The 25,032-nt window shown below is 37.5% G+C and overlaps 1 protein-coding gene across 2 annotated transcripts in view; it reads left to right on the top strand.

Annotated features, from left to right (window-relative positions):
- LOC139151243 (calcium-regulated heat stable protein 1-like) overlaps positions 1 to 17,182 on the top strand; it is a 35,909-nt gene extending 18,727 nt beyond the window's left edge. For both annotated transcript variants that reach the window (XM_070723898.1, XM_070723899.1), the window contains exons 2-4: positions 8,460 to 8,596; positions 16,279 to 16,407; positions 16,763 to 17,182. In XM_070723898.1, the coding sequence (XP_070579999.1) occupies positions 8,487 to 8,596; positions 16,279 to 16,407; positions 16,763 to 16,919 (396 nt within the window). In that variant the 5' untranslated portion in view covers positions 8,460 to 8,486 and the 3' untranslated portion in view covers positions 16,920 to 17,182. The remainder of the gene's footprint in view (positions 1 to 8,459; positions 8,597 to 16,278; positions 16,408 to 16,762) is intronic.
- Positions 17,183 to 25,032: the final 7,850 nt, after the last annotated feature.

Below are 25,032 nucleotides of genomic sequence, written 5' to 3' on the forward strand. Positions count from 1 at the left end.
CTGATCATCTACATGTCATGATGCTTCATTTCTCCAATACATTTATGTTAATTTGTTAATGATCAATTTGAATATGCAAATCTGTAAATTAAGTGGAGAAACTCAGAATATTTATTTGCCTAAAGGCTATAGGCAGCACCTGCAGATATGTAGATGTCATGAATCTCCATTATGTGTTACCGTACTTCTACAATTAAATTTGTGCAACTTGATACGTTTTGCAGTAAGTAGGGATTTGTTTACTAATGTGAAAGAGCTGTCTTGTAATGTACAAAGCTGGGGCTTGTGACAAGAAAGTCTAGCACAGCCTTTCAAAACCATGGGCATCACACAGACAGCACCCAAGTTTGCCATATTGTGATTTGGTTTCATGAAATAATGAAATGTAGTTTAGCATAACCTCTGGTCTTCATCCTTCCATTTCAGTCCCCGCCAGATGAAGTTCAGAACAGGGACTTATGCACTGGGTTTCATCTGTCTGTGCATCTGTGTGTCCATCTGTCTGCTTCTCCAGAGCTCTTTCTCAGACACGACGGGACTAATTTGTCCCAAACTTCATATAAAGACAACAGTATGGCACATACATGCATGTCAATTTATTTTGTCATCTGATCAAATATGGCCAGAGGGCAGCCATTTTGATTTTCTGCGAAGAGCTATAATGTCATTCAGAGTTGGCACACAGACAATCCACTATGACTTGGGGGACACTGTGGGCTCGCAGCCCAAAGGGTACATGTATGTATCCAATATTATTACAGTGTCTGATTGTATGTGTGTCTGTCTGACCGTCCATCCATCTTACCCTCTGAGACATATTTTGTACTTGTCATAACTTATACAAACCCGAACTCAGAATGTAATGCACATTGGTACATAGCATAAGCACGAGGAGATCTAGATCTGATATGTTTTGGTAATTAATGGTAATTTGCAAAGTTTATGAATTTCAGTGATTGACTATATCTTGAGAATTACTGAACATAATTTTATGTAATTTTGCAGGCACTCAAATTGTTCCAGGGCCTAACAGTGATAAAAGTTTGTAGCTCATTGCATATTTAATGAATTTTTGTATATTATGTCATACATTGAAATTCAATGCATGGAATTTTATTAAACCACTGAGATAATTAGTCCTACCATGGTCTAGATATGCTTAAAGTTTGATGAATGTGATTATATGCTCATTTGCATATAAAATGAATTACTTTAATTAGCCGTATGTCAATACTGAATGATTCGGGCTTATGTGCAGCATCTCGGAAGGTGTTATTACCATTATTATTGAATTATACATAATAGACTCCTTAAGTTGCTGTGAATAGTGACTATCAACCAATCAGATATAACTTTCCGAGCCAGCTGCATATCAACAGAATGAATCGATTTTAACTGATCCGCTGGCATTCACTGACCATACTTAGGTTTAGTCATGCTGAAAGTTTGATGAGCCTGACATACTACCGGTAGTTATCATTATTATGTTTACTGGACCTCTAAGGTATGTTGCTCATATTAAGATTGAGTTATGCTCAAAATTTGATGAGCATGATATACTAATTATTTACTCATTTGCACATTAAATGAATTTCTGTAATTCAACCATAAATCGATCTTGAATGCGTCAATTCTGACTGGACCTCCAAGCTTTATTTTAGGTTTTGTTATGCTGAAAGTTTTATGAGCATTACATGCTGATAATAAGCTCATTTTCACATTTACCTGGCATATTATTTTGACTGCCATTCAGTTACATCTAATCAAATCACCTAAATTACAGGTTGGGACTGTGTCATTTACAATTACATGATTTTGAGTGCATCACAACCCTGGCATCTGGGGACAACTGAAGTGTGAAGGAAACCAGGGGAAATTTGCAAGCAGTGGTTTTACTTTCGTTCATATCTATACAGCTGGTATCAATTTACAATTGCATTGTGTAGGTGTGTATCTTGGGCATACCGTACTTATGCCATTCTCGCGAGCCAGAGCAATAATTTCCGCTCCGCTGACCTACGCAAAAGTCTCTTGAAGGGTAGCGCTGAGCTGTTGCCGTAAAGAGCCGCGTGGTTTACGACGATGACTAATGCAAACATGCTGCCAATGGAAAAAAAAATTCTTCAATTGTTCAGGATGGAATGACATATTTGCTGAGATGATCAAGATGATCATACAATAATATGATATGTGAAAACACTCATCTCTCAGTAATAATGTTCTATATGCAAGATGAAGTCACGTTTTTTGAAATGGTAATTTGTTGAGGTTCAGATCCTTGAGTTAGAAACAGTTCCATATACTACTTTTTTGACCAGGGGGATTTCTGATAACATTCCAAGCTTTATAGATATATCAAAACACTGACAACATTTGTATGCTGTGAGGATCAGTTCTCATCTAGCCAAGTTGCATCATGTATAGAATCTGTAGTATGCCCATAGTCCCAAAATTATCATGCATTCAAATTAAAAAAGTTTACAATATTTAATGTAATTCTGGTAATTCAAGAACAAGAATCTACAGTCAGAGTACTGATGAAGTGATGACGTACATGTATCTAATCAAATGATGAATGTGATTGGAGGTTAGGTTTGTAAGTCACAAGTGTGTTGAACATTGGTTTTATACTGAACCAGAATTCAATCTTGAAGTTGTTTCCGACAGTCACTGGGAGAAAGAAGGGGATTCAGGTTGTGAATGTTCTTCTACAACACCAGTGCATGTGTTATAAAACATTTTCTGTGGAGAAAGAGAATGGTTGTACGTCAGTTGCATTGGTATATCACATACATGTACTGTGTTCATGGAAGGTGTATTGAGTGTGACTACCCTGTGATATTTACACTGGTATATGTGAATAGATTTGATTATCAGTTTACAAGGCATAGAACAGGGAAACAGCAAAGTTGCAATTGTCGCGTGAAATCTTGCAAATTGAGTGGAATGAAAAAATCGCACTTTGGTTCCACACTTCGTTAGGTTTGTTTGTTGACGCAATAAATTGACGGGAAGCTCATCGATTGAGGAAATATCCTGAGGAAATAAATGCACTGAAACGTGAGTCATACCGCGGTTGCCGCTATTTGTGTGTGAATGTTTACTTTTGAATGGACGTGATTGAAGAATGAAATTGGAGACCAAGGTGTCGATGTTGAGCAAAGGGCAATATTTCTTGGCAATAATGAACATCTTAAAATAGCTTCTGCCGGTTAGGTGATGAAGCATATCTGATATTGTATAATAAAGTATTTCTTGTTCACGAAATGAAAACATGAAATAAAAGCACAGAATTTACATATAGCTCTTTCTTTTGAATTTTTGAATAAATTTCTTTTTAAAATATGAATTCCTGATGTCCACTTTCCATACAAAATTATTATTATACTCGTAACAAGCCTATATCACATTCATATATGATTGCTTGTGATGTTTGGAAATGCTCTCTACATGCAGACAATAAATATTGATTTCTAAAAAAGTGTTTTAGTAATAATCTCAGATGTCATGTTCATTTTTGGTTGCATGCCAGTAAAAATCTTTTCAATGATGAAAATGGCTTCACCTATCTGCTCATAAAAATTTCCAGCGCACTGTTTAAATTCATGGTACAGTGTGTCATAGATGTTTGACCCTTTGAGTGCTGTAATTTTTCCTATCAAAATTTTACCGTCTCATTTTACCAATTTTTATGAATCTTTCTGCAATTGTTTTTATAATTTTGGACCAAATGGACATCATATTTTATTGCCTACAGTTTTTTATCAAAACCATGGCAAAAATCTCAAAAAATTGACTGAGCTATATTTTATAAAGATGGCAAAAATTGACTTTGGCGCTCAAAGGGTTAAGGTGTAATTGTAGGTTTCAAGCTTGTCAGGATGGTATTTGATAAATGTGGTTTTCATTGTTGTCCCCGGAATAGTGTGCCGGAAGTTGTAGCTATGTGAGCCATGTGTAGCATTTGATGTTTTGTACTGTCCAACAGTAAATCAACAGGACGCGTGGTCTTCAGTCAGTAGACTTTTTTATCAATCCATTATTGATAATGCAGGACACATACAATTCTTTTCCTCCCATGACTGCAGGCTGGATTGATTTTACATCATATTAGAAAAAGTGTGTAATTTAGTTTAGGTAAAATAACCCCGAAATTTGGCCTTAAAGATAACTTAACTGGTGACATTTTAACCCTTTGTGCTGTAATTTTTCCCATAAAAATTTTAATATTTTACCAATTTTTAGCTCATATTTGGTTTTATATATAATACCAAAAAGAGCTTATATGATGAGTCTGAGTGGCGTCTGTGTCTGTATATTTGTGGGTATGTGCGGATGTATGTCCGTCACACACAAAGGCTCCCATAGCGCCAAAGCTACCGTCTCAGTATTTGGTGTACAGGTAGATGTAGGGGTTGAGATGTGAATTGTGTTCAAATGAACACGTCAGTGTCAAAAATGTGCAAATGAGGTAAGAAAAAGCGAAATTCTGAAACAGGCTTGAAACAGGCTTACTCCACTGACTTGAGTCATTTCCTGTCATTGTTTATGAACTGTTACATATTAACAGACCTGCTCAAACCATAGACAGTAGAGGGGAGGAAGACCGTCAGTAGAGGGGAGGAAGACCGTCTATGGTCAAACTAAGGGGGGGCTAGCTGCCTTTCTGCTATGCATGTTGCTAAAGTTGACCTCCAGTACCTAAAGTTTCGGACCTTAATTACTTTTGTCATTCTTGTTTTTCTGGTTTAAATATTTCTTGTTGTTTTCTGGTTGTACTGTGCAGAAATCATTGTCATAACATCAACGTAGAATTTTCCTGCACTGAACAGATAGAAACAACATTTATTGTTGATCTTTGGTACCCATACTGGTATATACCAATTCTGATCTGATGGTATTTTTATGAATTTTTCTGTAATTTTTTCGATAATTTTGGACCAAATGCACATAATGTTTCCATGACTACAGGTTTTGACCAAAAGTTCTGCAGAAAATCTGAAAAAATTGTCTGAATCTAAAAAAGTTGCTTGCTATGTTATATTCTGTAAAGGCAACAAAAGTTGACTTTGGCACTCAAAGGGTTAAAATACTGTCAGTGTTTGTGGTACCTCAGCCTGTGAGATGTGTTTTCCTCAATGTCAAAACCTACAATTTTGTGCTGTTTTGTGGCTTTATGTACACAGCCAACATTTTGAAAGGAATTGGACTAAGAAGACATTTTGATAAAACTTGTAATATTACATTGTAGTTCAACTTGAACTTGAAAAAAAAGGTAGACTTCATCCTTTGGATATATTTTGAGTGTTGGCCATTTGGTTTGGATGCAGTAATGAGGATTTTGTTGAACATACATTGAATGAAAAAAAGGAAAAAAAAGATGACAGGCAGGTTTCAAAGTGACAAGGGCAATGAACAGAAATAAGTCAATGGGCATAAATTGTCTCTATAGAAACAATCGCATCAGCAAGATATTTTTTCCTTCAAAAGCAAAGTGATGGGAGTCTAAATATGATACTGCTATTACCGCATGTCGTCAGTGAAAGGTAAAGAGATGATCCACTGTGTATGCTTATAGTCATAAGGCAAAAGGATTATAAAGGGATTAAAAGAGATTATAAAATATTCTGTATCATGTCAAAGTGCCTTGCGTATTGTATTATGGCAGGTTTTATTGTCCTTGTATGTTGTGGTGTTGGATCATGGATCACCTGCAGTTACTGTTGATTGTTAACCGGTATGCTGCCATAGGGTATTAAGTAGAATGAAGGTCATGAGGAAATGGAGCAGACACCCTCCTTAACTTTTCCATCACAACAATTTTGTGTTGCTGTGAGTGTTTTGTTTCTTTGGAGACTAGAGAATCGAATATCAAAATGGCGAATACTGTGGGGGGCATTGAAAGATAACATGATAGCAGGTTTGATACTTGTGATTGTCATGAAATTTTTAAATCTGTGGTGATTGTCTGTCGGCATCTGCCAACCAATTTCTGCTTTTAAACTTCAGTAACTTTGAAATTTGGGTTGCGAGTTAATATCACCAGTATTTAAATATCTGTAATCCTGATGTTAATTCCTGCATGTGAGACTGTATGGCCCGTTTCAATCACAGCATGCACACTCGTATACTTTCAGTCAGCTGTGTAACATGAATGAAGAACTGTTCGCTGAAAGCTTTTTCAGAAAGACACCTTTCCTCTACAGTCAGAACTGTTTTACACTTTCCTAGGATTTCATAAGTGACTGTGCTTATCAAGGCAGCTGGCAATTGTACCTGAACTTCAAGGGACCAGTTAGCTGACTCAGCTCTATCAATTTCCTGTTATTTATAGAGTTAGATATTGTTTTGAATCTTGAAAACATGGTGAAAGTGGTTGAACAGACACATTTGTTTGCATACAGACATAACTTTAAGAGAAAGTGGGGATATCATGAAATTTCAATATCTAAGTTTTATCAGATATATAAGCCAATGAGAAAGCTACTTCTCTACCAAAACTGCAAACTCAGCTGATATGGACAGTAAAGTGAGCAAACTCTAGAATGCTATCATGCATTCCTATTATGTAAGGTCACTGCATCTTTACAACTTCTTTAAAATCTTGACAAACTGATAAAAAAAAAGAAACGAGCTGCTTTCTAAGTGCACCATTTTAGTGTGCAATTATGACTCATTTGTCCACAAAGAAATGCAACATGCACAAATGACTAGCTACAGTACAGGAGAACAGTAGCTCAAGGTTTTGCCTAGGGTTAATTGTTGGTCTGACGTCTGGCAAAACTTCAACTAACTGACCAACAAGCCTTGGCAAAACTTGAGCCACTGTGTACTGCGCAGCGATACCGTAAACCACTGACTTATTCAGAGCTTTTTGACAGATGCCAAGGCAGACTTTCTCACAGCAAAAATTTATGTGTGATGATGAAGTGTGCAGTAAAAACATGTTTGTTATTCCACAATCATGTCACTAGACTATGTACATGTAAGGATGTGATATAGTTTATTTGTATTTTGTCCAAAATTTTAGCTGGTACATAAATAGCCATGATAAAATGCAAAGATATTTATACACGTATCCCTGTTTGGTGATACATGTAATTGTGAAGCAGTAGGTATTTTTAGACTGTTTGATTTAATTCTGTCATTCATACTCATAGGGTAATAGACTGGCTTTATAGCCTGCAGTATTGTGACTTTTTTGAGCTACATCATACATGTAGCATTCAGTTCGTCTCATTGCAACAATGCTTGTACAACTTTCCTTTATGTAAATAATGTATTTAAGGAACAATTATAGCATCCAAATTTAGATGTTTTATGCCGCAGAAAACAATTTTTTGCATAAAAATGTGTTGATTGCTTCTAATGTACCCTTCCATGTATGGGTTCTCTGTGACCTTTAACCTCATTACCTTTGACTGCAGTGCCAAGATCTGAATCCCTTCAAAAAATGGACTGAGTTTTGAGTGATAGTGGTCATGAAGTTGATTTGCTTAGCCAAATGATCTTATAAATTTACACTGTGTGAGAAGAACAAAATTGAGAAAGCAATTTTATGCACTGCCAAAGGCTTAAAGCATTTTTCACATCTTGAGTGTTGCTCTTGGACTCTCAATATTGACACCCTTAACTTGTCAAACCACATTTTACACTAAATGGTTAACCCTGTGGGAGTGTTAAAGCCAGTCCTACGCACCACACAGTAAATCTAATTTTACTGCAAAGTGGATTTCTCAATCACTTGTGTGCACAGAATACCCTTAGGGCAGCATCTTTTAAGCTGTGCGAGTGAGATTCCTCTCTCTCTCTCTCTCTCTCTCTCTCTCTCTTTTTCTGGTGATAGCTGGAAAATTCAACTGATAACATTCACATCGGTGAAACCAGGCATTCAGTGTTAGATTGACTACTGACACAGATTTCGTTTTAAATGTAAATTATTGCATTTTGAGTTAAAGAGGTAACCCTGGATTCAAACAATGTTTTGTGATATTCTTTCACATATGGTTATGAAATGCCCAAGGTCATTGAGAACCTCTGCAATGTTGCACATCGTGTCCTGGGCAATATGAAACACTTAGCGGTCATAACATTCCTCAGTTTTCAAATTTCAAATTAGGTACAACATTCTTTTTGGAGAAAAATATTAGTCAACAGGTGAAGGAGAAAAAAAATAATTTGATCCTTTAATGGATTTAGAAAAAAAATCGTACCGACAGATTTGCATGGCTTCTCCAGGCAGAAAAAAATAATTTGACATACATGTAGGTCTGACAATAGAAACAAAACTTGCTGCAACAGGGATAAAAAAAAATCTGCTGCCAGACCCATAATCCTGAAGTTGGAATTTGGTAAATGCTTGCTAGGGAAATTGCCTAATGTGTGAGTCTTAAAACATTTTTTTTCGATTCAAAGAGAATCAACTTTTAATTTGTGACCTACTCATTCATCTGCTGCAGGTTTCAGCCAAGGCAGACTGAGTTGCCATGTCATCAACTCCGGAGAAGAGTCCCACGTCGCCTCCCTCCCAGTCTCCGAGGAGCCCCTTTCTTGTTCCAAGCCCCATAGTAACAAGACGTACAAGGACATACTCCACGTAAGTACCACCACGGCAGTTAGATATGTGAGCCAGAAAAACAACTTTACGTCAAATTAGTATCTAGAGAATACTGTTGTCATATGATTTGTCATATGTCCCCCAGAGGTACTCTGGGGTAAATATTGCCTACCTTTTTTTCGCATTTCATCCAGAGTAAGAAAGGGGGAAAAGTTTACTGCAGGAAAGAAATCAGCACGGCTGAAGAATACTTGGCCCACAACGAACAATTTTACAAATCAACATAATTCTAGGGGGTCAAGATGCTTCATAAAGCTAAGAAGACCCCCCTAAGAAAACCTGTTTTTGAAATGAAGACTTAGCCGGTGTTTTTTTAGTGCTTTGACATCATGCTACAATTAAACTCTGTAGATATAATAAACTACTGAATATTGTTTGTGTTCCCCAAAAAATTATCCCAAGTAATTATTATTAATATTTATTAATCTCACTGTTATGAGGTGTAGTTGTTATATGTACCGGTAGTTTAATATTTGCTGAAATGTCAAAGGTAGTGATCAGTGTCAGTTTCCATGGAGACAGACTGGTATTGAATATTTGAAATTTTGTGAGTGTGATGGTATGGTGTAGTGTATGCTAGTTGTGCTTATTGCACACATTAAGATCAGTTTTGCTCTGGTCCACTCGACAAGGGAACTAATAATGATAAGTGTTTGTCATACAATTAGAGAGAAACGAAGTCTTGTACATTGGCTGACTGTGCGCTCTGATTCAATAAAATATTTTACATAATACCAATACACAAATGCTACTTTTTGTAAACAAAATCTTTTGTTGATATAATACTGTGAGATTAAGTAGAAATAAGTCTCTTTTGTTAAGAAAAAAGACACAATTTAGTACCAAACATGTGTATCGGTATATACCCTTGAGAAGTTGAAGCTAAGAAGTGAATTTCATAATCTTAATTTGACAGTGATTGGATTGAAATATGTGTGATTTTATATAAAACTTGACCATTGTGAATTTGAAACGTATGTTTCTAGCCTTGCATGTGTGGCTTCAATTGTATGATATGTATGCTTAGGTGCTCCGACAATCTGTGTTTAAGAAACCAGCTTTGAGTGAGATTTATTCTCTTTTGAAATAAAAATGGACAGAACCAGATGATGTGATTCATCACATTGGATTACACTTTGTGTGAATTTGTGACACTGACAAGCTGGCCACGTCATGAGACATGAACATTAAAATCTACAAGTTTTACGAGATGGTTGCCATCCATATTCACAGAAAAATTGACACATTACTTCCATGACGGGAAGAAACAATCGTAATTGTGAAATGTTGTTGAAATTTTATTCCAATCTGTGGCTGTATGCTACCACTCAGGTCTCAAAATCCTCTGGTGATACTGGTTTTTACCTTCAGTATTCGTGTCTATTTATAGACAGAGAAGGTATTAGAGTTGAAAACCAATATGCTGCTGTCAAGAACTTCCGTCTGTCAAGACTTCCGTCTGTCAAGATCCGTTGACGTCATGCCATTGTGATGGGTCATATCATAAACTGGTGGGGGTGTTCATGGCTCAGGTTGAGGTGTGGGAGAACGATTTTGAGCTATGACAAAAATCAAAAGGGACTTAGCGGCATAGCCACAGTGTTAAGCCTTTCTCCAAGGTTTCTTAGTTGACTACAATCTATTACAGACTACTGAGCTGACGTTAGGGGTACTCACTTTGTGTTTGCTCACTCTGTTAGCGCTAGTGTTTGGTACTGAGTTGCGTGGATATCCCCTCATGGCCTCACGTGATCTGGGCCTGTTGCATAATCTGCAGAGATGATCATATGCCTCCGAGTCTGAAAACTGTCATTGTGTAAGCCTGTCGGCATTTTCCTTGCATTTTTTCTCATTTAATTTTGCAAAATATCGGCGAGTACCTCAATATTTCAAGATAACCCTTTCTTCCCAATCGTTTCCTGGAGTTTCAGAGTCATATGAACGAAAATGAGTGAAAGTTTTAGACAGGAAAATCGGACGTCGGCCATGTTCAATGTTTGCAGTACAATCAGAAATTTATGTGGAGGAAATAACTAACAAACACTGTTCATGATGCCCGCCCTCTAGAGGCAGACCTTCCTATATGAAGTACCACATTTGATGCTTCAGTCTGAAAGGAGCCTATGAAATTTGCATAAAAGTTCGTGTTAGAGAGCCTCGTTTTCGTTACGCTGACCGCCACTGCAGTGAGGGATAAAATACGGCGAAAGGGTGGTCTTTAAATATCGACGTGCAGCAAAACGTACAATAGCTAGAACTATAATTTTTGCTTTCAGTTGTAGCATACATACTAATGATCTGTTTTCCTTGGGTAAACTCACAAAAGTTGAGAAGATTTTATTTAAATCGCTACAAAGTGAGTGGCGAGGTCGACCCGGCAAATGCGGAAGTAACTTCACCTTTTTCGTAAAACAGCTCGATAATGACCTTAGAGGTCTTAAGCCAAGCCGAAAATTTTAGAAAATATTCATTTAACTATTATCAACATTTGGTGAAATTTTCATGACCGTGCGACCATGGACATGTATTTGCGGCAGTGTTGAATGTTGGCATGCAGTTACCATATCGCTGTATACGTAGATCTCGAGGGTGTATGAGTATACGAACACCCGTTACGCTACGTACACTCCACGCTGTTTACCGCGACCAAACCACTTGTAGTTCACACGGCGCGGGTGTTACACGATTAATCTTTCATTTTTTTCAAAGTTTACTCCTATAATCTCGGGTCACTGATGTTATATATAAATAAAGTATTTAATTAATGTCACATTATGACTATCAATACTTAAAAAATTTTTTGCTAGTTACATGAGTTATAAAATGTGCCAGTCTATTTCGAGCACGCACGGTAATGCTAGCAGGGATGGCCGCAACGGGCAGCTGTTTACCGGCTAGCTATCATTCTAGCCGCATCTATATTCACGTACTCGTGTGCGGGATACAGAGTAGCCGTATTTATCCACAGAGATTTTTTGCAGTCGATGTTATTTCCTACAGTTTTTGTATGCTTGCTAGCTACTAGAATGCGAAAACGGAAAAATCACTCATAAACGAAACAGCACTGCTAGTCAGTACGACGGGTGTCTACCACTATACTATGTGTACGGCCGCAGACAGTGATAAACGTAGCCCTTCTGTCACCGTAGTGTTTTTTTTCCATTTGCACTGTCCACGACTTTACCGAGAAGCCAGCCAGGCAGATTGTGTTGGCCAGTGAGGTAACACAAGCTTGCAGTCTTGCTTCCTCGTCACAATCATTGAAAACATAAACAGAACCGAAAAAATCTGCCAAGTTAGCCGGGTGAGGACCGAGAAAGAGCTGAAAGAGTTTACGTGTACACTCACGCTGCGCTGTACGTCGCCATGTTAGATTTAACACATGAACGTCGCTGCATAGTCAACTTCAACGAGACATATTTCAAAAACGGAGGCTTAAGCCACTGAGATTTTTTCAGATCGTATGGACCTACTCAAGATACGTCCCCTCCCTACTTCTCATGGAAATTTGACTTTGGATATGCTTTTGCGGCAGTGTTTAGTGAACGGCATTTTCGGTCGCTCGAAAACCATTAAAATAAGGCTAACGCAAAAACGAATCGATAAAACCCCATAAAAAATCATCGGCGAACACTAACTAAGAGTACAATTCAGCCGCTAACTGGAAACAGGACGGATGCTAAACGAAGGCTGAGATATCTGCGGATAAAATTCTGGCGAAAAATGCCATAACCGTCACTCACTGGCTAGAGGGCGCTGTTCGAATTTGAACTAAATCCCTAATTATGCATGCAAATGAAGTACCCTCCTTTCAGACTGTTGTGGAAAGCTTGACCACACAAAGGAGCATTTTAACTTTTAGAAAATGACAAATTGAATAAGAAGGTATTCTGAAAATGTCAAAAACTGAGGAAAAATGCACAAATATTCAAAATAAACAGGTTAACTGACTGGTCAGCTATAAAAAATGAAAATGTTTGTGATCAAAAGTTTTTGAGATGCGCACATTTTAACAAATACAGAAATTATTAACATTATAAATATAAGACCAAACTATTTTTTCAGGGATGGGACAGGTTGGAAATGAGGGGTGAGAGACAAAGGCACACCTATTGCTGCATGTGGATGCAGCCACACCATTTCATTTACAGCATACTTATTCACTGTGTTGTGTTCAAGTTCCATATGGTACTGACTGTCATACAAGGATAACATAAGCAAATCAAATCAAATTAGAAAAGGATCAATGCTGTTGTGTGGATTTTGCTGAACATGGCTGATATTTCGCCCTATATATTTGGTATCCAGCAAAGGCATATTTTGATGTAAAGTCAAAATTAACACTACATTGCTGACAATATATTTTACCGTTTCTGCATGAATTTTCTTTTTTAAATTATAGTATATTAGTACTTCAAACAGATTAACAGTTATCGTGATGTCAACCCATAATTTTACATCACAAAGACTGTAATTCTGCCAATTTTCAGTCATTTTATAAATTTTGCACTGCACAAGATGATTGAACAAATTGCAATGTTTGAATTTGTAAACTCAAAGAATAAAAATCCTTTGGTCACAAATTAAATTATTTTTTGAAAAGAAATTTACTCTTAAACACTTTAGCATATATTCTTTACACAGTCATGTATTTCAAGGAAAATATGCCTATTAAAAACAGTAATTTCTTCACTTTCAATTTTTTTTCAATACTATGACAATTATCAGCCATGAGGTTATACAAACACAAGACCAGATAAGCGTTTTTCATCATTTCCACAGGACTCTTTGAAAATCCATTAAAAACAGTTAAAAGTGACTGGAAATGATCACTTGGTATACATTTAATTTACAGATGCCAGGTTGTGTATTTCACATGCACTCAGGTCAGTAAGGAAGTGCGCCATTACTATTTTGGACTGTTAATTCTTATTTCTGAATTGTTTAACTTTTTCCACATTGAACTATCTTTAGGCAGTTTATACTGTAGCTTAGAATTTTTTTGATTGATGTATTTAATCATCTTTTGGGTTCTTTGGGTCCATATCCCACCTCATGCCCCTACATCATCAACTATTTACCAACAACTCCATGCCAACAACCAATTACCTGACCTGGCCACATATGGAGAAGGTACAGCGTCATTGACGGTATTTTTGAACATGCAGTATTCCTTTGGCAGTGTACGAAGCGTGTCTACCGTACATCAAGAGGATTGTAGTGGGTGGTAATCGACAACAATAGTGCCTCTGAGCATCCACAGTTTCAAGGGAACCACTGACGATCACCAGCATTTGTTTCAAATTCTGTACACACACTGTGCAGTGCAGTGTCAGTTGGGCATTCCACGAAACATTTTTAGATTTTGCAAAATGCTTTTGTTCTCAATGACAGCTGTATGATAATATTTCTTATCAAGTATTGCACCTGCTAAGAACCATCTACAAAATTCAGTTGGCAGCAAGCTTTCCAAAAAGTATCAGATTTGTGCATTTTCATACAGTGTAACAAAAAATACAACAGGAAAAGTGTATCAATGTAATTCTATAGGACAGTATCCATAAATTATTAAATTCATTGTTAATTTAAATATTCTTGGGTAGTAGATATCAAAGCACTTGATTGAAATCTAGTTCAATTTGTCTGATTCTAAGAGAAATTATAATTTTAACCTTCATCTCTTGGCAAATTCCACTGGACCAACACTGTACATGTACAGTATGTACCCAATTAAATGCAATCTGCGGTGCTCTCAGGAAGCACTATATTTTTCGTATTGGCGTTTCAAGTGAACAGAGATGTCAAGAGCTTTTGGTAGAAAGATTGAATTTTGATTTGTAAAGTGGGAGTGATTGCTCGCAATGCAGTTATGTAGATGTATCCCCAGTAGATTTTATACCGACTAGGTAAAAAATTATAAAAAAAACTGCTTTTACACCAAATCATTCTTTGTACAAGAAAGATGACTAGTGCATGTTCGAAAATTGACCACAATCACGTTGTGTATATTGTATTTTTCTAATATTAAACAATTATTTTTACCAGATATGCCTTTAATATTTGTGATTTGCATCCGTAATGATGTGGGCTGTTTTTTGAAATCAGTATGCATTCATAGCTAATTTCTAAGCTTGTGGATCTTGCACATTTGTGATTCTACTTCATTGACTTTGTTGCACATTTTACTGATATTTGTAATGAAATGAGTCTCTGTTGCACACAGTAAATGTCTATAAATTTAAGCAATATCTGTCCTCTTATCTTCCCATCCATCCATCTCTCTCTCTCTCTCTCTCTCTCTCTCTCTCTCTCTCTCTCTCTCTCGTCCCCCTCTCTCATCCCCCTTATGGCTATTATACCTCCTGCTCTTGATGTCGTAACCTTTTGTAAACACACATAACATTGGTCTATGCATAATACTGACTTTTCTCCATTGATTTGTCAGTGTTGTGATGAGCATCGCAGAGCCTTTAGGCTACTTTATTAAATGTTAACGCTGAGTTCTACATTATTCAGTCAATCTCAATCTAGTAATGCATTTGGTATGTAGTGAAGAATGCTGCAGATGCACATATTTTGGTTCAATCAAAATGATTTACAGGGCTAAACCTATATAATAGCTTGTTCATAATTAAGTGTTAAATTTTACACCTCTTCATGAAAAGCCAGGAACTTAAATGACCTTTTTTCTTTGCCAGTTCATTTCAATTAATTACCTGCAGTCATCACAGCTTTGTAATCAAAATCACCTGGGTAATTGTCTGTGTCTGGAACAATAGCAAGTGTTCTCACTCTCATCAGTGTCCAGTTTAATTTATATCTCAGTGTGAAAGGAAAGAGAGTTATTTACATGGCGGTGAACGCTACGTTTGCTAAACTTTTGATGCATTTTCCAGTGTTTCTGTTCTGTCTGTAAAGTGCAGTTTTCCTGTCCTACTCCCAAAATCACATTACAGTTTTGACTGTGATGTCTTCGCGAAGTGACTAGGTGCCGCATATTGTTAGTTTAGAATGCGATCGAAAATCTGCTGAATTTCAATTTGTCAACATAGCCGGTTTGTGTGTGAAGTCTGATGTTTTTGTTGAAATTTCCTATAAAATTGTGTGGCGTACATGATATGTTCTGTGGTGAGACTACGGTATAATAGTTCAACATGGTTTGGATATACCGACAGAAGTGGAGGCTTATTTTACTGAACAAAAGTAATGAAAATATTATTGTAAGGTACAGCAATGGACAGTCCCTTCAAATGTTTATTGTCTTTACATGAGGTAAACGTATAATTGTGTAGTGTTGCATGTAATAATGTGAGTACTGGTAGTCTGGAGCTGGGACTTTGAACTTGATCCAGTTATGTCTTTGTGAGCCTGCAGGATGTTGCAGTCGGTTGATTATGAATGTACATCTCAGGTTCAATTCTCATCTTAACAATGAGAGTCGTGTTAGTAAGCTTTATTGACAAATTGAATAAAATATGCTTCCAAAAAAATGAAAACCGTTGATACAAAGAACACTTACCGAAAGAAAGTTGAAAAAAGAAAAAAGAAGGAACACTTACTCTTTTGATAACTTATTGTCAACTTTGGTTCATGTCAAATCAGTGCATACTCACCTTATGAAATTAATTTTTAGTTTACTTTTTGTGTGTTTGTTCTTGTAGATCTAAAGCTGCGTCAGAGGGACCAATCAAAACGGGTGTTATTAAAGAATTTTGCCGACACAAAGGACATGGATTTATAACTCCTGATGACAAATCCAGCACTGAACCGATGTTTGTTCACATATCAGAGTGAGTATTTTAATCAAAAAGAATCATTTTCATCAAATTGATCTTGTATCTCTCTTTTTTGACCCATGACAGTTCAAATCTAGTTGTCTACATTATATGGTATACAGAAGTTTTGATTTCATACAGTGCGCCCTCTATCAGTCAAAGTTGACGTCATCCTCAACGGTGTCATCCAGAAACTTCAGGGCACACCATCTCTTACTCTCTGCACATCAAATATATAGAAAACTTTGCAGTGAGGTGAGACTTTTTCAGTAATTTTAGTATTAGCAAGAGGCCATTTTGGTACCAGTGCAGAGAAAATTCTAGTGATATATAACGATCAGTGTCGTGGTTTTGGTTTCTTGATTTTTAGTATTGAAGGCGAGTACATCCCCGTTGTGGGTGACCAGATCACATACAAGGAGTGCCTAGTGCCACCCAAGAAACTAAAGAAACAGGCAGTAGAAGTGATCATTACACATCTGGCACCAGACGTGAAGCACTATCGTTGGGAAGACCCCGAGGGCTGAGGTGTCGACCAGGCTGAAAGACCAAAAGTGGAAGCGACCGAGAAATTTATTTTCAATCTGTTGATTTGATCTGTAACCATTAATTTTTTCAGGAAAGAGTCAAACCTGTTTTGTAAAATTTAGCTGTGATTATTTTAATGTTGTGTTGATTTTTATATATCATTCGTATACCAGTACTTTGTATTGTCTTGTAAACTTACGAAACTCAGTTGTCGTTTGCACATTTGCAATATGGAGTCAGGGTTTTTGGGAAAAGTCATATGTAAAGTCAGATGAAAAAAAATTGAGGACAAGATTGAGGACAAGATGGTAACTTGTAGAAATCAGATTGTGACGTAAGAATCAGTGAAGTCCCACATGATGAGATTGTTTTTACAATACCTGTAACTTTAATATTCATGTTTGCGTTGGGTTTTTCTACTCAGCCAATACCCTAGACTGAAAGATCCGTCACTTGAGGGCGCCCTCTACAGCCCCCCCCTCTGTAAGACGGGGAAGCGTAGAGAGCGCCCTCAAGTGACAGATCTTTCAGTCTGCCAATGCCCAAACTTCAATCCACAAACTGAAATATCATCTCTCCACTGCAAACGCAACATTCACTCACGAAGACAATACGTGTAGTTTCAGTGTTTTCTTGTCAACACAGGAAGTATGGTAGTCAGTGTATTTAGAGCTTCCTGTCTTTAAAGCAGGGATGTTTCCACATCAAAATGAAAAAGGAATATTGATGCAGTCGTCACAGACACATTCCCTTGTCACATGACAATGGCCAGATTTGCTATGTGATACTGTAGAGTGGTTTTGACACACTTGCATAACAGATGGATTCACTGCTATGATCTGAAATACACACTGCAACATGGTATAGTCGTTGGCTCACATGTCAATACTTATTTATCAGATTACATATTCAAGTGGTTTTTGATACACACATACACAAATGACCCACACCTCCCCGTACAAAGGACACAAGTATCTTTACATACACACACAAACTCGCACATTAGTTTTCTGAAAATATAGTTTTGAGAAAGAAAGAAAAATAAAGAATAGTTATAGCAGTGTGTATTTTGTGATTCACTGATCCCAGACAAAGTATTTTCACCATTCCTTGGTGGAATTATAATTGATTTGTGGATGTTTTCAATTCATTACTATTGGAATTTCTGATTTACAAAATACAAGGAATTTTCAGAGATGAACTGAACGGGATACCTTTTTCTTTGTCAATGGTAACAAATTTCACTATTAAACTAATTCTTTGTGACTGTAGGACGTACACAATATTATTAGAGCTTTTCTGCAGGAAATATTTGAAATGATGATGGAGCACTGTCAAAAATTACTTAAACCTCGTTGGCCAATTGTCCAAGAGATTGATGGAAATGACTAGCAAGTAGGTTTTTCAGAGAGAGGGAGGGAGAGAGTCTGATGACGTTTTGCTGCTGTGGTTTCAAGTCTGCGTTCCAACTCACTGTTGACAAGAAGAAATTTTGCCAGTTCTGTCTCTTCATTTGAATGCCCATTGCTGTACTTCACATTTCCCAGAATTCCCAGAAAGTCATGTGCATTTTGTCAGGATTTTTTTCGAAAACCATGGTTTGTCGCATTTTGTTACTCAAAATCCACTCTGACATCCCAATATTGACATATTGGTGTTTATTCCTATGGAATCAATATGATTTTTAAACTTCTGTCAAAAGTTATAATCACAGTGTTGATTAGGACCACTCGGGATGTTGGCCAACCTCACGAAATAGTACCCACATATTTGTCCGAATTTTGAATCTCGGCAACAGGAAAAATATGTCAATGGAGGATGGATGTTCATGCAGACAACTTCATGAAAATTTTGTGTGGAAAGTCCAAAATGAAATGCCATGAACCTCAATATGGCATGGCATCAGTGTTGCTCAAAGTTAAAATTCAGTCTCTGGTTCTAAACATGCATGAATTAAAAATGGCCGCTCGAGAAATCCTCAAATGATACACCTAGACAAATCATCTCATACAAAATGAGCAATCCTGGCAGATGTACTATGACGCTGTTTATTCTGGAGAAACCAAAATATGTTGCAGACTATCTCAATAGATTTTAATTTTTTCAGTACTGTTGGTGTTGTCAATGAACTTGATGTGAAACAAATTTAACCAGGCAATAATACCACAACTATAGTTACTATGACTTAGAGCACACTACACACCAAGAATAGATTGCACAGTATTGTGTGAGATATTTGGTAAGTCACATATTTTTCTAACACCCTTTTTTCAGAAATGCATATTTTTTCACATTTTACTCCCTGTAGGTGTTCCTTCATGTATTGTTGTACTTGGATCAGTATTTGATACCTGACCAAACCGAGATAAAATGGCAAATGATTCTCTGAAAATAAAAAAAAAATTGTTCAAAAAAATAAAGGAGATTGTCATGTGTGGGTGTTTAGCTCTGCTGTCAGCATTGAGAAGCTTATCGAGTGGGTGACCTGTCTGTTGGTGCGGCGTCCATTTTCCATCGCTGTTTAGGTTAGGGGGAACCTCTAACAACACATTGGTCCATTTGCTTTTATATACCTTGTAATTTTTTCGAATTAGCATAAAATTTGCATATGCAAACCATAGAGATGTTTTCCCACTTTCAAAAAAGATAGTTCGCATGAGGTGTGGTGAGTAGGAATAGTTTAAAGTTCCTTGCTACTCTCAAGAGTAATCAATATTGCTACCCTGTTCACAAAATTAAAAACCATAGTGTGTCCCTTTCGAAGTTTGCATTTTCGACCAAAGGTACTGAATAAACAAGTTAAACAACGTAAATTTCTCACCTGCTTCGGCCAAGAGAATAAAGAAAAGTTATGCGATTTTATTTTTTCACCAGAACAACTTGGTATTAGGCTAGTACAACTGATATTTTACAAAAACTGCCAAATACTCTCTTCCCCTTCAGCATTTTACAACTATGAAAAAGGCAGCGCCACACCTGGAGTCTTATGTTGAGTCAACTTTCTGATTACTATAGGCCCCTATTGCGAAACTTTTATTTTGTGTGGTAGAGGTTGGTTCTGGATAAGTAGGCTTATGGTTGGTTTTTAACACACCAGGAAGGGGAAGACCGAGGATATAACGCTCGGGCTGTTCTTTTCCTTTAACCCTGACACGGAGGGTGCTTTGCAGAAATCGGTTCATGGCAAGCAGGTATGCAGCTAGCTGCATGTCAATGCTGCAAAAAAAGGAGCATATAGGTTTATCTCAGTGCCTTTTCTTGCTGTACCTTAAAGTAATTGATGCATTTTAACCAAATTTCGGGGGGGGGGGGGGGTAGTGCCTGTTAGACTCCGTAATAATAGACACGTGATTACGAGTAAATAGCTTCCGCATCGCATGCATACTTGGATCGCAGACCATCAACAGTCCTTTTAAATTTATTTGATTACTCGCAGTAAATGCAGTCATTAGAAAATAAAGAACACTTTGTAAAGGATTAAGCATGCATGTTATTTCCTTAAAAAGTAATACTGAAATACTGAATTCCTGAAGTAAACCGTAGCTAGAGTCTACATGTACAAGGAATTGGATGACTGGAACAGACAAAAATCACCAATACAAAGTTAGTCCCACACTGGGATTTGGAATACATAAACAGAGTATAACGTGAGAACAGGACAATGATAAAGGAAAACAGTAAAAACAAGTCTGTGAAGGTGTACATATACAGTGTAATTAATATCGGTAATCCATGTACAAGACTGTTTTGTGGATCAAATGAGTTATACAATATATTTCCGGAAACAAAATGGATATTTCCGACGTTACATGCGGGAAGTTTCAGCGGTCGATTGCACAAGTTAAACAAGGCATGACTGTTATTGACAGTAAAATTGATTCCAAAAACGGCAAATCTCACCGGCGGAAATCCAGCAGAGAACTGGGTCTCAAATAGAGTCAAATAGACTCTAAACCCAAACTCTATCAATCAAAATCCCAAATAAATGTATATTAACCTCTCAGCCTCACACAGTTCTTGCGTTTTGATTACGGAAATAATTATTGCGTTTAATAATGCCCGAGAAAAATAGTCGGGTTGATTTGATTGTATACTTTTATTGTATGATTATTAATACTTTCGGTATCATACTACTAGTATTGTTGTATTTGTTTATCGCTGTATTATTTAACCACAAATCCTTAAATTGTTGAACTGCCAAACACCTTGATATGAAGGTATTATTAAACCCTTCAACCCACGATACGAAGGTACAATGCCAAGTAGGACAAGCATGCATAATTTGGTCGTAAACATTTGTGTACCGTACAGACCGTACCCTTCCGACAATATTTGTCAGAATGAAGTCGAATTTCAGCTATATCACACGACCTATTGGAATGGAAGGCCTCTTTCTGACGCACAAGTTAACGATAAGTTATAGTTTATGACCTTTTCTTGACACGAATCCACAAGTCATTCGACATGAACGCATCAGGCAACTGACATTGGCACTGCTGAAGTGCCCAAGTGACCGACGTACACTGGATAGTAGTCCCTCCTGTTATATCGGAAGTAGTACATCAGGAACGAAACCACACAGATCACGCCAAGGGCCAGGCACACCAGCCCGCCGACGAACAGCTCGTCCTTCCACTTCTCCACGGCGTAGGACAGTATTAACAGCACGATGGCCGCCGTCAGGAACAGAACGTAGGAAAAGTTGAGGCAACAGGTAACGCAGGAAATGGTGCGCTTTTTTGGCGGCTGAGTAGTCACCGTCCCCGGACCTGCCTGAGAACCAATTTCCGTGTAATCGGTCTTTTTTGGCGAGCTGTCTTCTTTGTTATCTTGGTCCACCGTCATTGTGTCAAGGCTCAGTTCCCGTCCGATATCCGATCTGCAATTGAAAAGCGATGAAAACAAGATATTTGTTATGCTACAACCAAGGCTACAATTATTGCAGCTAGCTACATCCTAGCTGCAATAATTGTAGCCTTGCATGGCAGGGCTGTGTGTTACCGGCGTTACACGGCCTCCCACCACAGAGGCCGTGTAACGCCGGTAACATACGCCCTGCCATGCAGAGCTGCAATAATTATAGCCTTGGTTGTTGGTGGGGATTGGGCTTCTGTCTTGCGGTTCGCCCCACCAACAACCAAGGCAGCAGCTAGCTACATCCATGATCGACCGCTAATTATCAATATCAGTGATAGCTTCATTTCAGAGAGTAAACAATTCGTGGAGACACAGTATGGTAAAAACAGAAAAAAATATCTTATAGGGAAATGAGAAGTGCACCTACCAAAATATACATATAAATTAATTTCTTACAAAACAACATTTGCAAACTTGCAAGTGTTAGGCCTAAAGGTGGCAGGCGTCATAACTTACGGGGGGGGGGGGGTGTCGGAGGGATTGAATGAAAGGCTACGTCGATGTGGGGGATACTCAAAAATCGTAGGATTGGAGTCTTGGAGGGGTAGTTACTCAAATACTTTCACACACGACATGCTCGGTCGAGTCACATTTTGATGATGAAATATGTGTTCACTGACATCTTTTATCAATTAATCCCACAACATATCTCCTCAGTGCACAAGGATTTGCTATGAATGTAACATCATGTTCATGTTCACATGTTTGGACATGTCTTAAAGTCGTTCGCACCTCGAAGGTGAAAGAGTTTGACTTTTGCTCAGCCTTCCATCAAGAAAATGTTCAACCGTTCTCTTTCAAAATCAAGAATAAAAAAATCGGGGGTGTCCATGCAAATTTTGGTACCAGAGAAACAAATTATTAAACATTTACCGATATTTGAAATTCAAAATGGCCGCCACCCCTGTGCAGCCTCTAGGGGGGGGGGGGGGAGATAAAATTCTCAATTTTCACAAAACTAAGCCGGCGAAAACTTTAGTTACTCCTTTAGCTTCAAAATGAGCACCCAAGAGTGATAGCCGGAAAGAATATTGTAAAATTGCGAGAGTCCAAATATCTGCCCCCGACGCGCTTTTAGAAATAATCTAACCACACCACTATCAACTCATTTCAACGATACATGTGCATGGGGAGTCTCTCAAACTTGGCGGGATGGTCACTGGGATTCCTTACGGAGGCTAGGCGTTACTTAAATTTGCAGACGGGGGATTTGTTCGAGCCCGTTCCGTCCATGAATAATGACAGCTCTCCAGTTGGAATTCTAAAATAGTAGTATTGAATATTCTATGTTCAGTTATCATTAATATTTGAGTTAAAGTCTGCAAATAATTTTCTGTCAGATATCCTGGTTGCATCAGTCAAAAAATCATATGTAGAGTTCTTTTCCGTCCCTAAATAATATTGCTTTCAAAGTGTTACTCATATTGACAGGTCTCTTTAGCTTTCTCCTCAAGCTTATCATCACAAAGCCCGAGACTGACTTGTTAAACATCGCTCCGAGAGTGAAAATTATGTCAAAGTTCCCTTTTTTTACTTTTGATATTTTTTCCAGCTTTTTCATTTTTGTCTGTGAACTCCGAAAGCCGTGTCAAAATACCCAGTATTCAGATTGTCAACAGTCTATATGTGTGAAGGGCCTATAGGTTCCATGTTATCATTGATATCAGAAATTCGTCGACAAGAACATTGCAAACAATGCCTTGTATTAGCATTTCGACAGACTTTAGGAATTAGAAGAAAATGTTCTTGTTTTTAGAACAGATGATATGGAAATATTGTAAAAAGTTACTGCTATCGCTTTATGAAATAACATGCTATTTAAGCAATGTTGTAAATCATTTCTTCGAAGCAATACAAGACTTAAACCTCATAACTTCGCATTTTGCTTGAATGCTAATGGAAGCCGGCGAAAAGCGCGCAGAAACACCACTTTCTGTCGACCAATCAAACTTTGACAATACATCTTCATTTCTTCGTCAAATATTTCCCTGTGACTGCTAAATACATATATTGCAAACTTGAATCAGCCCTGCGTACAGGTCGGTGTTGTATAAGCTGTATTAACGCCGGAAAATTCAGATATATTACGAAGGGGTAGAAAATAAGACAAGTCATAAACGGACGTTGTACTGTCACGTTACAACATATATGCATTGTGGTTTGGTCTACTATTTGTGACGTCGCTATGACGTGTACTTGACCGTGACTCTAATATGTCCCTCCCTTTAAATCAGCGAGTGTGTCAAAGTTAGTGGAGATACACTTTCTACGTGCGACTTACTATTTCGTCACTGGAACTTAATAAATTTGGCTGTTGTCCGAGTTTAAATTTGCAAAGGAAATCGAAGAACTCTAATTCGTCGTTTCTGTTTGTTCTATCATATTGTCGTTGCAAATACACGCAAGGGAACTTTACAATAATAAGGCACCCATGCCTATCAGTACAAGGGAGGTACCTAGCCCAAGTCCGAAAGTGACACTCCTTGTTACATGGACACAGAATATGAAAGCTTGGCAAGCTTACAGCTTCACATACCAAACTTTTAATTCAAGAAAATCATAACCTGTTCATAAATGATCGATTTACATGTAAAAGTGCTGTGGCGGGAACTGGCATAAACATCACGCGATCTATTTTAAGCTTTACCTTCCGGTGGCAAATCGTCATTTTCACATCATGATTAGGATATGTTTTAACTGTAGACCCCGAGAAAACGAGGGTCGATATTGAAAGTTACCACGAACCCGAATCCAGTTGTGCGACCGACTACGAGTTTCCTAGAGCAAGCTATCAGCAAAACTTAAGCAAAACAGTTTCTAGGCGCAAACCACCTTGGTTTTACAATACACCAGAGCGAAAAATGTCAGAGAAGTTGAGTATGTGGATGTTTAGAATTATTGCCATAGATGTTCATTACGATAAAATGAAAACAACAAAAAACACACAATGGCATTATGAACGAACTTTCGCATATGAAAGGTATATGAATGTAAAACTATTCATTATGAACGAAGTGATTGTGTTAGAGCAAGTTGAGGCACAGCACATATTTTCCTTTTTGTTTTCAATGAAACTACCGAACAAAAAAACATTGTTTTGAAATCTTTTGTTTCTACTCCAGTAGAATGTTCGTAGAGCCATCGAAAGGATGAACAAAAAGTAGTTAAACTCTTAAAAAATAAATCGAGTTGGCA

This window comes from Ptychodera flava, chromosome 15, assembly GCF_041260155.1.
Source record: "Ptychodera flava strain L36383 chromosome 15, AS_Pfla_20210202, whole genome shotgun sequence".
Classification (NCBI taxonomy): Eukaryota; Metazoa; Hemichordata; class Enteropneusta; family Ptychoderidae; genus Ptychodera; species Ptychodera flava.